At 41.5% G+C, this 15793-nt stretch overlaps 2 protein-coding genes across 4 annotated transcripts; one reads left to right on the top strand and one right to left on the bottom strand.

The window, feature by feature from the left end:
* Window positions 1–949: 949 nt before the first annotated feature.
* Window positions 950–4812, bottom strand: hs6st2 (heparan sulfate 6-O-sulfotransferase 2). Of its 2 annotated transcripts, XM_080746369.1 has the most exons (4): window positions 4752–4812; window positions 3942–4288; window positions 3249–3525; window positions 950–2767 (listed from the first exon to the last, which is right to left on the bottom strand). In XM_080746369.1, exons 2-4 carry the CDS (start codon window positions 4240–4242, stop codon window positions 1969–1971), a joined length of 1377 nt encoding a protein of 458 aa, XP_080602495.1. In that variant the 5' UTR covers window positions 4243–4288; window positions 4752–4812; the 3' UTR covers window positions 950–1968. The 2 variants fall into 2 exon arrangements, with proteins under 2 accessions (XP_080602495.1, XP_080602496.1); XM_080746370.1 differs by having other exon boundaries at window positions 950–2764; window positions 3942–4798.
* LOC308302151 (serine/threonine-protein phosphatase 2A catalytic subunit alpha isoform) lies at window positions 4160–15211 on the top strand. 2 transcript variants are annotated; one of them, XM_080746371.1, is made up of 9 exons: window positions 4160–4249; window positions 4800–4891; window positions 8547–8696; window positions 9725–9934; window positions 11586–11759; window positions 12227–12316; window positions 12898–13059; window positions 13318–13436; window positions 14371–15211. In XM_080746371.1, the coding sequence occupies exons 3-9, from the start codon at window positions 8595–8597 to the stop codon at window positions 14441–14443; spliced, it is 930 nt and encodes a 309-aa protein (XP_080602497.1). In that variant the 5' UTR covers window positions 4160–4249; window positions 4800–4891; window positions 8547–8594; the 3' UTR covers window positions 14444–15211. The 2 variants fall into 2 exon arrangements, with proteins under 2 accessions (XP_080602497.1, XP_080602498.1); XM_080746372.1 differs by lacking the exons at window positions 4160–4249; window positions 4800–4891 and having other exon boundaries at window positions 8503–8696.
* Window positions 15212–15793: the final 582 nt, after the last annotated feature.

Raw genomic sequence — 15793 nt, 5'->3', positions numbered from 1 at the left:
GCTGAAAATGGCAGTCTATAAGACGGTTCATGAATCTTAATGTCAACTTGTACACATGTTTTTGAGTGTTAGACCCAGAATCGGGACGCTAGGATGTACCGGTATGTGGTTTCATCAGTACCAGACCATGGGCAAACCACTGTGGTAGTCTTAAATTATACTTAACCGCTTTAATCATCACATCATGCAGGTCAAGAAAAACACTGAACTGTTAGATGCCAAGGTTTTAAAATGAGATATTCCTCTAATCTGGGAATCACGACCTGTCAGCCACATTTACAAAATACACTTTTGTCAGGTGCTCCATCGAGATCCATTGTTAAATGATGCATTTTAATTTATAACCAGAATCTGCACAAGAGTCTAAATCTCCAATTCTTTTAAATCCTAAACCTACCAACTAAATATGTTTTTTAGCACAAAGCCAGGCATTCAGTAGAGTAGGATAGGAAACCTTTGAGTATGGCAAATACACAACAATTACAGTAGGTAACTTTTATTCTTTAATATATAAAAAAAAGCATACATGGGACACAGTAAATGTATGACATTAGCAAGTATGCTACACATTGAGGTAAGTATAAAAATCCCATCCTCCACCATAAACAACTTCATAACTGTTCTGCATTTTTTTGTAATGCATTTTAGACAAACCAACATTTTGGTCTTTATAAACATGTTAATGGCAGAGGGAGAAAAAAATAGCCGTCGTGCAGAAACCAACTATCTCCATTGTTCAACTTTAAAAAATATATATAAATCAGTGCTATTGAATACCCTTGACATCTGTGTGGGTAAAATATTGAACCAATGAAAAGTATTAAGAGGTTTATTGACAAAATCTCTTAACCTCAAACTGTCCTTACTGATGTAATTTATGCATCCTACTTGGGTCATCCCCCCCCCCCCCCCCCCCCCCCCAATCCAGAATTCCCATAGATGTGTTTAATTTTGCTAATATAAGAACTGTTCCAAAAATAAACAAATGAGCACAGAGGTTTGACTCGTATGGATGAAGCATCAACCAAATGAATTACATTATCGCCAGAAACATCCCGGGACAATCTTTTTTGAACCACAATTCTTATGAGATGGACCTAAGATGACCCAATGTTATTCTCCATAGAGAAATGACTTCGGTGACCCAGGGGATGAGCCAGTGACGCTAGGACTTCGGTACTGTGTTATAAAAAAGATAATATAATTAATATTTTAGACATACAGTATTTGGGCTCTGTCCGACAGCAGAGATACACTGTGTGTGTGTGTGTGTGTGTGTGTGTGTGTGTGTGTGTATACACACACACACCTTTTCTTTTATGTTTTGCATATCTCATCATTGAAATGTAATGGTAAGAGTCATGATGTATTCCTTTAAAACGAATTGTCCCTTATGCTACATCTTATGTCATGAGAACATTCTAAAAGGCTATAGTGTTGTGAAAGTTAGGGGGACTATTGGCAGCTTGGACCAACCTTTGTTATATAAAAGACGTGTATTGGCCACAATAATGTGTGTGACAAATTAATACAATCAAAAATCAATAAATAAATGTGCATAAATTAAAACTGGCCATTGTTGATATTAAAAAAGTTTAAAAGGAACCTGCTAAGCAAAACGGTTGACAAGGCAAACCTGGCAAAGTCATCAAATATTAATAACTTGACCCCTATATACCAGGTCCGCTAGTACTTCCCTCTACACACAGTCTGAAAAATAGCAGATTTACAAGCTCACAACACGTTGTATAGTGGCACTTTGTGAGCTTGTAAATCTGCCATTTTATGAATGTTCGCCCCAGAATAGGGAGGCTAGGTTTCAAGTAGTTATAACCACTTGAACCCCAGCATCACAGTTCTGGAGAAAACAATCGCCAAAAATAGCCACGTTGCATTGTGAGCTTGAAGATCGTCTAGTTTTGGCAAAGAGATTAGAGGGGTTTAAGTGGTTAAGACCCCCTATTGCCACTACCATTGTTCCACGTTGTCCAGGTAATCCTCCAGGGTGCTGTTCTCTTCTAGATCCCACCACTGTGGGAGCTGCACCTCAGGCTGCACTGTCTCTCTCTGCCTCGTCTCCGTTGGGGGAGGGCGGCCCTCAGGCGTCGTCGGGGGCCTCGTCGGCCTCGACAACAGCCGGCCCCGGAGCCGCCGCCTCCTCTCCTGGTGCCTCCTCTCTCTGGCCTGCCTTCTCTCCTGCTGTCGCGCCGCCTGGAAGCGCTGGAGGAACAGGTCTCGGGCGTACTCGTACAGCTCCACGTCCCAGCGGTTCAGCTCACGGATCCTCCTCTGCGTCTCTGGCGCCACCTCCACGCTGGCGGCCCGCGTGCCGTTGAGCTGGGTGAACGGCGCGATGAACTCCAGGCTGAAGGCGCGCTCGAAGAGGTACTGCGTCTTGCGCTGGTACTCCGTCAGCCCGAAGAAGGCCATCCCCCGCAAGTTTCGCTTGGCGCTCTCCAGCAGCACCCCCCAGCGCTCGTCCTCGGTCATGGCGGAGACGTTGTAGCAGCCCACCAGGCTGAGGTCGGCAAGCATGCGGGTCTGCCGGTTGCTGGCCAGGTTGTAGGGGCAGTCCATGAACTCCTCCAGGGAGCAGCCCGACCAGTCGTCTCCGGGGTAGCAGCTGGGCAGCTCGGACAGCGTGGGGGCTCGTCCGTCACACACGTGCAGGGAGGCCTTCCACGTGGCTCCGCGCTGCACGTGGCGCCACTCACTCAGATAGCGCCACACAGGATCCCGTAAGATGGTGATGTAATAATAGTTCCTACTAGAAAGAGAAGACGACATAAGGGACACAGTAAAGATATGTCAATCGGCTATTACTGAAAATTACAATGTGCATAAGTATACCAGGCCAGGATTATTATAGTCAATTAAAACTAAGGGAAACCTAGTTGGTTTTAGTTTTTCCACCAACATACCGTAACTTATGTCATGCAGTCTTTCATCCAGACCAGGTATTAAATGAAAACGTCCTTAGCACATAGAGTACATAATATGGGGGGCACTCAATTAACTGATGCGTTACTTTTGGTGTGGGGTACATGTATTTGGGATACAGTAAATGTATGTAATATCACAGCCATTCTAGGGCCATCTCCCATCCTCTCTTTTAGACTAAGTTTTACAGCTTCTATAAATCAAAGCTTTCCTCAAACAAAATGCTGCTGCTGCTTGTACCCGACTGTATTAGTAGGAAAAAGGAACATAACCCCTCTTGTTTCTTGCGTTTGTTACTCAATACTCACCTCGGCAGGGTGGTCTTGGGGGTTTCGCCATTTGTGTCCATGCGCGACGGGACACAGTTGATGAGTTCTGTCCAGTCTGCATGAAGTCCACAGCTCCAGCCGGTGGAGAACCGAGAGAAGAGCCACGTCTCTCTCCTCCCGGGCCGGTAACAGGTGCATTTCTTCTGCCCTGCGTGACACTCACACGGTCGCTCCAGCTGGATGTTGCGCACCAGGTGGCGACCAAACGTTGTGCCCCCGGTCTTCTGGATGTGCAGGAACACGATGACGTCCTCTCCTATGATTAGGGATGGGATGATAAAAGTTTAAAAAAAAAACACTCAAAATAATCGTGTCGTGGAGATTTTCATTTATTGTGAAATTGTCCTCCATCATGCACTGGGATCAATTCACCTTTATTTGCTGAGCTGCATACCTGGTACCATTTAAACTCGATATTGGTGAAACATACTTGTAATATATGTACTTGATACACTTTTTTTCCCACTATCTACCAAATCTCTGCCAAAAAATAGCAGATCTACAAGCTCACAACGGAGATTGTAGACATTTTTTTGGCAAACGTTCCGCCCATGATAATGGATGTTGGGGAATGGGGATATTTTGATTATCGCGATAATATCGTCAGTCGCAATTTCTTTGGTCTCAATATCGTGTCATGACACATTCATATCGTCCCAGTCCCATCCCTACCTTTGATGTCGAAGTCCACGAAGCGGTTCAGGTCGGCCTTGGAGAAGTTGAAGCGAGGGACAAAGCGGACCAGAGCCCCGTCCTCCGCCACGTACGGGTCCTTCTTCGTGACCGTGCCTCGCGTGTCGCTGCCGCCGGACCCGGGGATCGGGGCACTGCCCGGCGCCCAGGAGGCCAGGTGTAGCAGCTGGCAGTCGGAGCCGCCGGGACAGACATACTGGAGCACGATGACCCCGAAGAGGACCAGCATCAACAGGAGGATCAGGACCCGGTGGTTCTGGCTGCTGGATTTCTCATCCATCTTCCAGGTACAGATAAAACATCACTGAAGCGGTTCGGGGCCCCTCCTGGGGGCAGTGTTAATTTGGTTGAATAAGACTAAAAGACTAAGATTTTTTTTATATTTAGTCCTAAGACTAAACAATTTCAGAAAACTTGTGTTATTCAAAAGGCTAAACTAAATCAGAATTTGCTGAAAGAATGAACACTGCCTGGGGGACACTGTCACAGTGCTCTGTGGAGACTGGTTTTAGTTTAAGTTCCACTCAGCAGCCATAGAGTTATATCTATAACTTATGATAACCTAACAATTAATAGCTACCCGCATATGGTAGCAGCTACCAAAACAATAACAAAGCTGTTGCTAACGTTAGCATAGCACTGATTTCCTGCGATAAAGGACGATTCGCCCCGAACCCGTGACGCGGCTGCAACATAAACGTGTTTCCTTTAATTCCAGAACTGGGGTTTCAATGAAGATCGTTACATTTATGTTTTGTAGTAAAAGTTACTACAGTCTTTTTAGCTCACAGAAGAATGTAACGCTAGATTGTCCGTCTGATCCTGTCCACCGCCCAGCAGGGAGCCTGGCTTTCTTCCCACAAGTCAGTGCGCTGGATCCCATAGCCTGAACGGACGTCAGCTCTGTCATTGGCTAATTGGTTGTCTAGGTAACAAACCTATCTTATTCTTCTATTATAATTTTATTTAATTTTATTAAAATAATAAAATAACAATAATCACACTAACTGTCACACACTGTGTGATAGTTAATTGCTCATGTGTTAAAATAGAATACATGAATTGATTTGGCACATAGGCTATATTAGCGACCCGACCTCTACTGGAGTTATGATTTATGGCTAGTGAAGTGAAGGGGTCACACATTTGGCCAATGCACCTGAAACCATAGATATATGCCTGAAACACTGATTTAAAAATGACAAGCACTTCTTCGATGTCATGTGATATATAATATACTGGAATCTGGATAGCCTACTAAAGCAGTGACAATAAAGCAAGTCAACTTTGATTCACCATGGAGTGTGTTTTTGGAGCTGTGTGAAACACAGGCTCCCTATACGTGGCCGTGTGGGTCTGTGTGTGTGTGTGTGTCTGTCTGTGTGTCTGTCTGTCTGTGTGTATGTAGCCTGAACTTCCTAAACTTCGGCACGCCACTAGTCCCACAGTTTTGCCACCACACACTCGCGCCATATGTCAAATCGACCGGCTTACTCGGGAATCGTGGGCTATTACTTTTCTAAGAGAAAGGTTCTATAGTTTAATTGATATTAATTTATTAGTGAATTAATTTTCCCCATTGACTTATAATGGGAATCGCAAAAACTCACATTCAATTATTTGTCTCTCGCAAACCACAGGGGCTAGAGTTTCAAGACTTGGAGAGGAGGTTCATAATGATTTCAAGGATTAAATAAAAAATAATTTTGTCATTTGGCCGCATGGTGGCGCCATAACACCCCACTTTACGTTTTGGCCTGTAACTCTTGAACCGTAGGTCGGAAAATTAAAAATATTTTTCCCCTGGATTCCTTGGGTCATGACGCATCTCCCCATATAGGCCACGCCCATTTGCGCCATGATAGATTTTCCGCCATCTTGAATTTTCTCCAAAACACACTTTTTGCTCCTTTTCCTACATATTTTCTTCAAATGTCACAAACATCGGTACACATGATCCACACACACACACACACACACACACACACACACACACACACACACAGCTCCACTTCACACGGGTGTGATTTTATATCTTATATCAGATATATCTAAAGGAGACACATTTGACTGTCTATCTCTCTGAAGTAGCAAACACAATGGAAACAAGCCACAGTGCTTTCTTGTCAGTAATTGAACTCTTCCCTATGCTTTTCTGTTAATAAAGTATTCAATCAAGCTTTTCTATGATTAATATATTTGACTTTTGTCACACAGCAAGCACAATAGCTCACTGTGTTGAGATGCTCTAGTCTACATGTACAAAGGTCCTCAGTTTAAATTTCATAGATAGCAGATTAACATTTTAAAGTTTTAAACTTTGGCCAAGTACGTATACATTTTAGTAAGAGTGTTCACTTTTGAAGCCTGATTTCTCCCACTTTTCAACAAATAAGCTATAGTATAGTGTTATGTCCTTACTGGTGTAAGGAACAATAACATCCAGCCGATTCCAGTGAAATGATGGCTTGAAACAGAGGGATAAAGTGTGCTAACTGTTTTATTTAGGCTACAACCTGCATGTGTCTGATTCTCAACAAAAGTACAGGTGGTTACACTCCCCTCTAAACTAACACTATAATACAGGTTGTACTCTTTGAAAGTTTAAACTTCTGGCTAATATGTTGGCAACAACATATTTTTTCTAAAAGTGAAGAAAAGGCAGAACAATGGAGGATCATTTAACTTATTTAAGCCCCTGGGTAGAGTGGTGTGAAAGTGGTACTAAACATGGTACTAAAAAGTATCCAAACCAGAGTAGGTCTGAGCTAGGCCAAACACGGTCAAACACTTCATAATGACTGATCACTCACTGACTTAGACCACCAGGATATAGTTGTAATACATGATAATATATTGTGTTATAACTACTATTATAATCTATTATAGTGTATTATAGTTAGAATAGTTGTAATACAAATTTATATTGTATTATAATCACAGTTAAAAGGGTCCATTTGTTTCTTACCGATAGGAACATGTAGATATTTTGATGTGGTGCGATGTAGTGTTGTGTATAGTGTGGTGCTAAAGCTGCAGTCGAAAAGATAGAAAGGTTTCTTCTGCAGGGATTGACACCTGGACACAGGTGTGCTTCAGTGTTATTTTGAAAGCAATTTTTGGTTTAGCTTAGTGATAGTCTTTTGATTAAAATGACATATTTTAGTAATTTGAAAAGTTTTAGTTTTAGTCTTTTAGTCAACTAAAATCGTATGAGGGACGCCTTGTGATCTTGTAGACCTGCCCCTTTTTGAGGGGCCTAAAATTAAATGAAACGCTGTTGACTTAAGTTTATAAAAGAATAATTTGAGGAAATCTTTTGAGGCCCCAGACAGCTGCCTAACCTCGCCTAATGGAAAGACCGTCTCTGCACTCGACATTGTAGGAGTTGAGGCATTACATTTTGTTTGACTGTTTTAACAATCTACAAGCTCACAACGCCTCACGTTGCAAGTTGTGAGGTTGTAGATCGTCTATTTTCTAAATGTTTTACTCTTTCTTCATTATTATTATTATTTTTTATTATTGGCCAATGTCTGACCAGTTTATATTGTATAGTTTGTTGATTACTTTTGATGCAGAATGGTATTTTTTCTTTTTGAAGCATTACAAAGTCCTTAAATTGTCACTTAAAGGAGTAGTTTACCCCCAAAATGATTTTTTTTCTAATGATTACTCACGCCATGGAGACTTGACTTCAATAATATATGTATATATATTATATATATATATATATATATATATATATTGTTTTGTTTTTGTCGCATTCCTAAGACAATAATGTGATTATAGTAAACTTACCCTGATGGTTTCCCCATCCAGTGCCATGCATTTGGGTCCCCATCCAGGGCCATGCATTTGGGTCCATCCAGAATCAATGGGGGGGAAATTACTATAATCACATTTTTGTCTTGGGAATGCGCCAAATACCAAAAACATATTATTGAACTCAAGTCTCTATGGCACGAGTGATCAATAGGGGGAAAAAGTCAATTTGGGGGTGAACTACTCTAACTAACTACTTTAACTGTTATCTGGGGACCCCCGGGGTCGGGGACCGCCCGGGGGCCCTGACCCACAGCTTGAGAACCACTGATTCTAGCTGAGGACCCTCTGGAGGCCCTTGAGGAGTCCTGGGAGGGGGTCCTTGGACCCCAGTTTGGAAACCACTGCACTGGGCCATGGGAGGGATGCAGTGACGTCAGCACAGTGTTGCCTGGGAGAGGAGAAGAGACAGCAGAGCAGGGTGTGGATCTATCTCTGCCTCACTCACACCGCTTTGCTTTACTGTTCATTACGGCTGCTAGACCCATCATCGAACACCCTGCATGCACATAATACCGTTAGCTGTCCGCCGCTGACCTGAGATCGGTAGCTCCTATCTTATCATGTGAATCAGACGATCAACGTCCCGGACGAATTTGCAGGGCCGTCCGTCCAGGCAGCTGACGCATCCTCCACACTGCACAGATAGATAGACAGCTAACACTGTAGCCTATTAGCTAGGCTTGAACACATACAGCAAGTGATATATGTTTCTATTATTATTAATTAGCATTCGTGTTATTATCATTTTGTCGTTAGTTTTGCTGGTAGATCTATTAGCTGGCTTTTTGCTATCGAGCAGCAAGCATGGACGACAAGTCATTCACCAAGGAGCTGGACGGATGGATCGAACAACTCAACGAATGCAAGCAGCTCTCAGAAGACCAGGTCAAAGTGCTGTGTGAGAAGGTAACGAGATGAAAACCCATATTTTTTTAAATGTATTTCAACGCCTCTGTTGCCTAGTTCGTCTCGTCGTAAATGAGAATCGGTTGCCTGCCCTGTAACGTTAATGCTGCCTGCCTGGTAGCATCCATGTGCCACCACCGTCCGTAGCAGGGCAGCATCCCTCTCCTCTCCTCCTTTCCTCTCCATCACATGCAGGGACGTTGTTTTTAGGCCACGGCACATGCCAAGAAGATGGAGGTTGGAGGAGAGTCTGTTATCATCTGCTGCTACGCCCACTTTCATTCATTCACCTCGTCACCACCACAAACATCATCCATCCCAAATAGCCTTCAGTGACTCTCAACCCTTTTAATTTCAAGGACCTGGCAGTTACATAATGCGTTAGGCCAGTTCTCACTTCTCAAACATTTTCATGTCAAGGAGCACCAAATTGATAGGTAGGCTAGGTATTATATTTATAACAGTAAAATATAGATTTGGCCACGAATCCCCAGTGGTGGAAAAAGTACTAAATGTTTTACTTAGGTAAGTACAGTACTTAACTTAACTTTGTTACTTTACACCAGTGGTTCTCAAAGTGGATTCCAGGGACTTTGTGGATTCCTTTATAGGGGTCTAAATTGACCCATACCAAGTCTGTAACTCTAACAGCATACAATGGAAACCAAATGGTTTAATTTGTATAATGTCATAGTTAAGGGGAGACCTTGAAATGTAAAAGTTTGAGAAACACTGCTTTACGCCACTGCTAATTCCCCTTTGATTGGATATCCAATCATCTCAGCTGCACTCAGCTCTCCTCCTCCCAGGGGTGAGATGCCATGGGCTCGCGTGGGCTCAGCGAGCCCACACTTATTTTGCTGCACGCACGCGCGCCTCATATGCACACACTAATTAACAATAAAAACACTAATTAACAATAAAAAACAGCGTGCGCGCATGACGTCATGAATTTAGAGGACCCACACTTCTAAAATCCATATCACACCACTGCCTCCTCCTAAGCTCCTGGTCCTCCTCCTTCACAGGCGAAGGAGATCTTGACCAAGGAGTCCAACGTGCAGGAGGTGAGATGTCCGGTGACGGTCTGCGGAGACGTGCACGGCCAGTTCCACGACCTGATGGAACTGTTCCAGATCGGCGGGAAGTCTCCCGACACCAACTACCTCTTCATGGGAGACTACGTGGACAGGGGCTATTACTCCGTGGAGACGGTCACACTGCTGGTGTCACTGAAGGTAAATGACGACAGCAGTAGGGATGGGACGATAACCGCTATTATCGTTTATCGTGATAAAAAACACTCACAATAATCGTATCGTGGAGATTTAATATATCGTGAAATCGTCCTCCGTCATGCACTGGGATCAATTCACCTTTTATGTGCCGAGCTGCATATCCGGTACCACTTAACTTAAACCCTCTATAATTGGTAAAACGAATCTGTAAATAACGTACTTGATACAGTCTTTTTTCACTCTCTACCAAATCTCTTTGCCAAAACATTGCCGATCTACAAGCTCTGCGAAGCGCTGTGAGTTTGTAGATTGGCAATTTTTTGGCAAATGTTCTGCCCAAGGATAATGGATGTTGTAACAAGCTTTTGAAAATAGCAGATCTGCAAGCTCACAAGGCGTCGCATAGTGGTACCAAAGTAACTAGTAACTAACGTTTTCAACTAATTGTAGTGGAGTAAAAGTACAATAGTTGTCTCTGAGATGTAGTGGAGTAGAAGTAAAAGTACTTATAATTGGAAATACTCCAGTAAAGTAAAAGTACCTCAAAACTGTACTTAAGTATAGTTTTTAAGTAAATGTACTTAGTTACTTTCCACTACTGGACAACAGAGTACAGCCAAAAAAGCTACAGTGTTGAAGAACAATGTTATGGCCTGGAATGGGAGACAACTCCTCGTTTCCATCCACTGAACTCTATGTAATGTCTGTAATCTTTGTTTAACAGTTTTACTGCCAGATGTTGTTATTTATTTATTGGGTTTTGTGCCAGCAAAAGCACGTTACCTTTGCGATGTTATAGACAAAGATGTATTCATTTTTTTCATCATTATTATTTTCTTTTCTCCTTAAATAGGTGTACTTTCGCTATACTAGCAGTAGAGGGCAGCCTCATGCAAGAATTAATGTGAAATGGCCGTGGTAGGCTACCGTCCGTCAAGACAGCTCAATCGCTACAGAGCAATAGACCCAGAGAAAATAACAAGGAAGAGTGTTGTTCCTCCATTGATGCTAACGTCCAGTGGGTTTTTGAGAGCACTTTTACGGGAGCTGTCTCTACGGTACACACCCGCTCGACCCCTCATCAGTTTACAGACATCAAAACAAGGTACAAAAGAACGAGCCAAAGAACGTACAATTGGCATCGCGCCGCCGGGAAAGATGGGGCGAACGGGAACGTCCAAAGCGGTAAAAGAGTTAATATATGCAATATTCCCTCTAGTGTTCAACACAAGGACATACAGTCATTTTATAGATTAATCAAAATGATCATCTTAAATGAATTACCGGTACCCGCAAAGCACTCAATAAATATCTTAACATATTCAAGCAACTGAATTGAATGAAATTGCATAATAGAAGAGCCCAAAAACTAATAATAAAAAACAACCCATTTTATTTATAAAGCACATTTAAAAACAACCAGATTTGAATAAAACCGCATAAAGATGTAGCGTGCAATAATCAACATTAAAACGTGAGATCGACAGAACAAAAGATAAAAACATTAAACGCTCTTTACATGTGTTTAAGATTCAAATGCTAGAAAAGGTGTTTTGACAACCTTGACAGCAGGGTCCATCGCAACAATTTAATGAAAATGTCTCTGAAGTATGACTAATGTCTTTCTAACTAACACAGATCATATTTTCAGGTACGGTACCGTGAACGAATCACAATCCTTCGAGGGAACCATGAGAGCAGACAGATCACACAGGTGTATGGCTTCTATGACGAATGCTTGAGGAAATACGGGAACGCCAACGTGTGGAAGTACTTCACAGATCTGTTTGACTATCTGCCGCTCACTGCACTGGTAGACAACCAGGTGAGATGATGATGATGATGCATTCAGATGTTAATCACTGTGTAAACTATCGATCATATTTTTAGCGATTATTCTGTCCATTGCTTTTTCCATCAATCGAATAATTGATAAGTGTTTTTTTATATACAATATCAACAAATCAATGATAAAAAAGTCGAATAGATAATTACAAATATTAATTCGATTAACTGTGATTAACCACTTAAGCCCTTGTTGTACAATGGAGTAGTGGAAGAAATGTCAAAAATAGCCGATCGATAACCTGTATAACCTCACATTGCGTTGCATTGACAGGTTGTGAGGTTGTAGTGTAGTGTCTATTTTAGTTATTTTTGAAAAGGGATTATTTTACTGATTTTCTAAAAAAAATATTTGTTTGATTAACTGTTGCACCCATAGATAGCATGAACTTGAGCTTTCAGAAGTCATAGCTGTATTATTTCAGTGTCTCTGATCTTCTCTTTCAGATCTTCTGTCTCCACGGAGGACTGTCTCCATCAATAGACACATTGGACCACATCAGAGCGCTGGATCGTCTACAGGAGGTTCCACATGAGGTACTGTAATGTGTGCTCCACATTCTTTCCTCTGTAGTTTGTTTAATGGTGTTATGTGATATTTTATTGTTAAAGCAAAAAGGGTTTCTTTTCTGGTTGAACAGCATCCATATTCTGGGGGGTACATTTAGCCAAAGATAGCAGATATACAAGCTCACAACACGTCCCCGACGTGACGTGTTGTTAGCTTGTGCATCAGTAACAATTGGCTTAGAGATTTGGTGTAAAGGGAAAAAAGCATTCTTGCTACAGAGCAAACCCAGGTCAAATTTATTATGTCTAGAGCAGTGGACCAATCTTTATGATAGGCGCGGCGTATGTAAATATAACATAACACAACTGTGGTGGCTCAAACTGACTTTCTGTATTAGCTGCTTTCACTGCTTACCTGGGTTCGAATCCGAAGACATGATAGTTACAGACTGCCGCTTTGAGTGTGAAAAACCTAAAGTTGAAAATGTTTGAATTGCCATCCAACCATTACCATACGGTATGTGTATGTATTTTCTCACATGCCAGTTCACTACTAGACCCCTTTGATCTAAAGTATGATCTAACATATGTTTTTGACCATCGTTTAGGGTCCTATGTGTGACTTATTGTGGTCAGATCCGGATGACCGCGGTGGTTGGGGTATTTCTCCCCGTGGTGCAGGCTACACTTTCGGGCAAGATATCTCAGAGACCTTCAACCATGCAAATGGCCTAACACTGGTCTCTAGAGCCCACCAGCTGGTGATGGAGGTAGGTTGATCTTCTTTAACCCCTAGTGGCTCTATTATAACAAAACAAAAACAATGTTGTCAGTTACCGGGAAGTCGGAGGTCAAGAAATTCCACAGACAAGGGAGAATCTCACGAAGGGGAAGTGTACCGGATTGCCTGCATGGTTGAGTCAGTATCATGATGGAGTCTCTAAAACTGAATTTAACTGAAACTAAATTCCTGGAAAGATTTTGTATCTGAAAATAGTGGAAATTGTCCTTTTATGTCTTTTAAACAGGGTTATAACTGGTGCCACGATCGTAACGTGGTAACGATCTTCAGCGCGCCAAACTATTGTTATCGTTGTGGCAATCAGGCAGCAATCATGGAGCTGGACGACACACTGAAGTACTCTTTGTAAGTACAGATACACTATAAGTACACATTACTAACACAGGTGTAGCGGCTCAGCAAGTGCAGGTCTGGTGTACACATTTCAACCAATCAAACAATCAAATTTATATACTACATTTCATAGATCAGCTGCAACTCAATGTGCTTCACAGAAGAAAAAAATAGAAGATGTAAACCAAGGAAACATTCTTACAAAAGGAAGAATAAAATATCAAAAAAATCAAACAGATGCTAAAAATGTTTGTCTTAAAATTTGAGCCCACTGTTTCAAAGTCTATAGGACCATAATAGCTAAAAAGCCTTCTCGTGCCTCCAGTGTCGGAGCAGGATCTAAGGGCTAGATTCACACCCTAATGCCTCATTCACATACAGAAAAGCCAAGCTAATGGTTTGCTTGGTAATTCAATGTATTCTCTATGCAAACCAGCTTTTAAAATTTCCAAACTGGAAAAAAAGCTTGGAATTTTTTAAAGCTGGTTTGCATAGAGAATACATTGAATTACCAAGCAAACCATAAGCTTGGCTTCTCTCAGTGTGCATGCAGCATTAGTTGGATAGACTTGGAGGAGTGAAGTTGCAACATTGTTGCATTTTTAAATTAGTGCGTTTGCGTTCGCACTGCACTTCGCTTGTAAGCGAAGCGAGACCACCGCTTAGTTTTTTAGCGAATTAGAATTAGTTTGTTTGATCCGCACCAGTATTCGCATGAGACTTCACACCAGCCCAAATGAAGCACACTTTCCGACAGTACGTTCCAGACTTCGTTTTAATCGCAGTAAAACATTGTGGTGTGAATGCCCCTTAAGTGTCCTACAGGGCACACACAAAAATAGTTATAATGATAAAATAATCAGTTATATTTGGGACAATGTAACTGATTATCGCTGTTGATTGAGTGTGAGGGCTTCGTTGTTTACGCGTCCTTTACATGTTTCAGCTTACAATTTGACCCGGCACCACGCCGAGGAGAACCCCACGTGACCCGACGCACGCCAGACTACTTCCTTTGAGCGTCTTTGTTACTGTCGAGGAGGTCAAGAAAAGGGCAACTGGTCACACAGAGGTTTGAGGAAAAAGTATTCATTACCCCATGGACCAAAAATGTGTGCCATAATTACAATAAATGGAAAATATGCCACATGTAGTCAAGACCACATCCATCCTGGCAACCTTCTCCTCTCTGTGCATGACGTTTTTATTTCCAGAAACGATTGTCATTATAAACGGAACAGTCACACATTACCTGCTGGTTTTGTCAGGAAAATATATTTGCAATGAATAAGATAATACTGAGATATAAATGCCTAAATGTAACTTTTTGTGTTAGGATGTTAAAGATGACAGGTGTGTCACCATATACAGTATAAAAGCTGCATCTTTCACTTGGCATGGCCTCAAATTAAAAGTTGCAGTAAATATGATGTGAAGTTTCTTTTTTTGTTTGTTTTTGTAACTGAGCGCAATGATTTTTTGTGAAGTGAGATGATTGAATTAGATGTTTAAAAGGAATTTGTTCTCTTTGCACTTTTGTATTTGATTTTTATCACATGGCACTGACCAACTGCATTGTTTTTATACCCCATTTTAGTGTTTAAGTTGCCCTCTCTGCTCTGCTGTCTCTCATGAGAATTACACTTGATTTATATTTTGTCTTACTACGGTGTCATTCGCCGAAAATAGACGATATACAAGCTCACAACATACCGCAGATGCGACGCATTGCGTTTGTATATACGCTATGTTCAACATGTGACACTATCGTGCGACGGAGCATAAATTAGGCATTATTGTATTTAATTTCAGTAGGAAATATTGTTACAAAATAAATCCACTGTACAATAACTTAATGTTTTGCAGCCCCAGCTATATGAAATAAAGATTGAAGTTACTCCTTCATTTATGTATTGTTGGTGTATTTGCCTTACAGCTTTCTAGAAGGATCCCAAAAATCACCACTAGGTGGAGTTATAATGTCAGAAATGTCTCATGAATCATACCATGATTGTACTTCTTCCATACAAGTGACTTGTGCAGGAACTATTAAGGTAACAAAAGCATGAATAGTATGACACATGGCTGTTTGACATAGTCAAGTTGTTAAAGGTGAAGCAAGATTATAAATAAGTAAAGCCCTTGTTGATAAGAGCCTATTATGTAAAAGCTCTTATCAGCTCTTATCTTATTAGCTCTAAGGATTAACAATATTTTACAGTCAGTCGATATCAGTTATTCTGAATTAACTCTGTATTGTTAATAGCTTTAACTGTTTTCCCATGACTTCTTTACACAACGCTTTTGTGACAATAGCAGTGACACGGTGATGCAACCCTCCTGTCTAGCTTTACGTTCTTGAGATCTTC

The sequence above is a fragment of the Nannobrachium achirus genome (assembly GCF_963921795.1).
Source record: "Nannobrachium achirus genome assembly, chromosome: 17".
In the NCBI taxonomy this organism is placed as follows: Eukaryota; Metazoa; Chordata; class Actinopteri; order Myctophiformes; family Myctophidae; genus Nannobrachium; species Nannobrachium achirus.
Note: the sequence above shows the minus strand (reverse complement) of the source record. Positions and strands in the feature narration are given on the sequence as shown.

Excerpts from the sequence above, each read along its gene's own strand:
- hs6st2 (XM_080746369.1), bottom strand. The coding sequence starts at position 4,242 with ATGGATGAGAAATCCAGCAGCCAGAACCACCGGGTCCTGATCCTCCTG. Across the intron at positions 3,526-3,941 it reads CGTGGACTTCGACATCAAAG|GAGAGGACGTCATCGTGTTC; the intron begins GTAGGGATGGGA and ends CCCTAATCATAG. Across the intron at positions 2,768-3,248 it reads CCCAAGACCACCCTGCCGAG|TAGGAACTATTATTACATCA; the intron begins GTGAGTATTGAG and ends TTCTCTTTCTAG.
- LOC308302151 (XM_080746371.1), top strand. The coding sequence starts at position 8,595 with ATGGACGACAAGTCATTCACCAAGGAGCTGGACGGATGGATCGAACAA. Across the intron at positions 9,935-11,585 it reads CACTGCTGGTGTCACTGAAG|GTACGGTACCGTGAACGAAT; the intron begins GTAAATGACGAC and ends TCATATTTTCAG. Across the intron at positions 12,317-12,897 it reads TACAGGAGGTTCCACATGAG|GGTCCTATGTGTGACTTATT; the intron begins GTACTGTAATGT and ends ACCATCGTTTAG.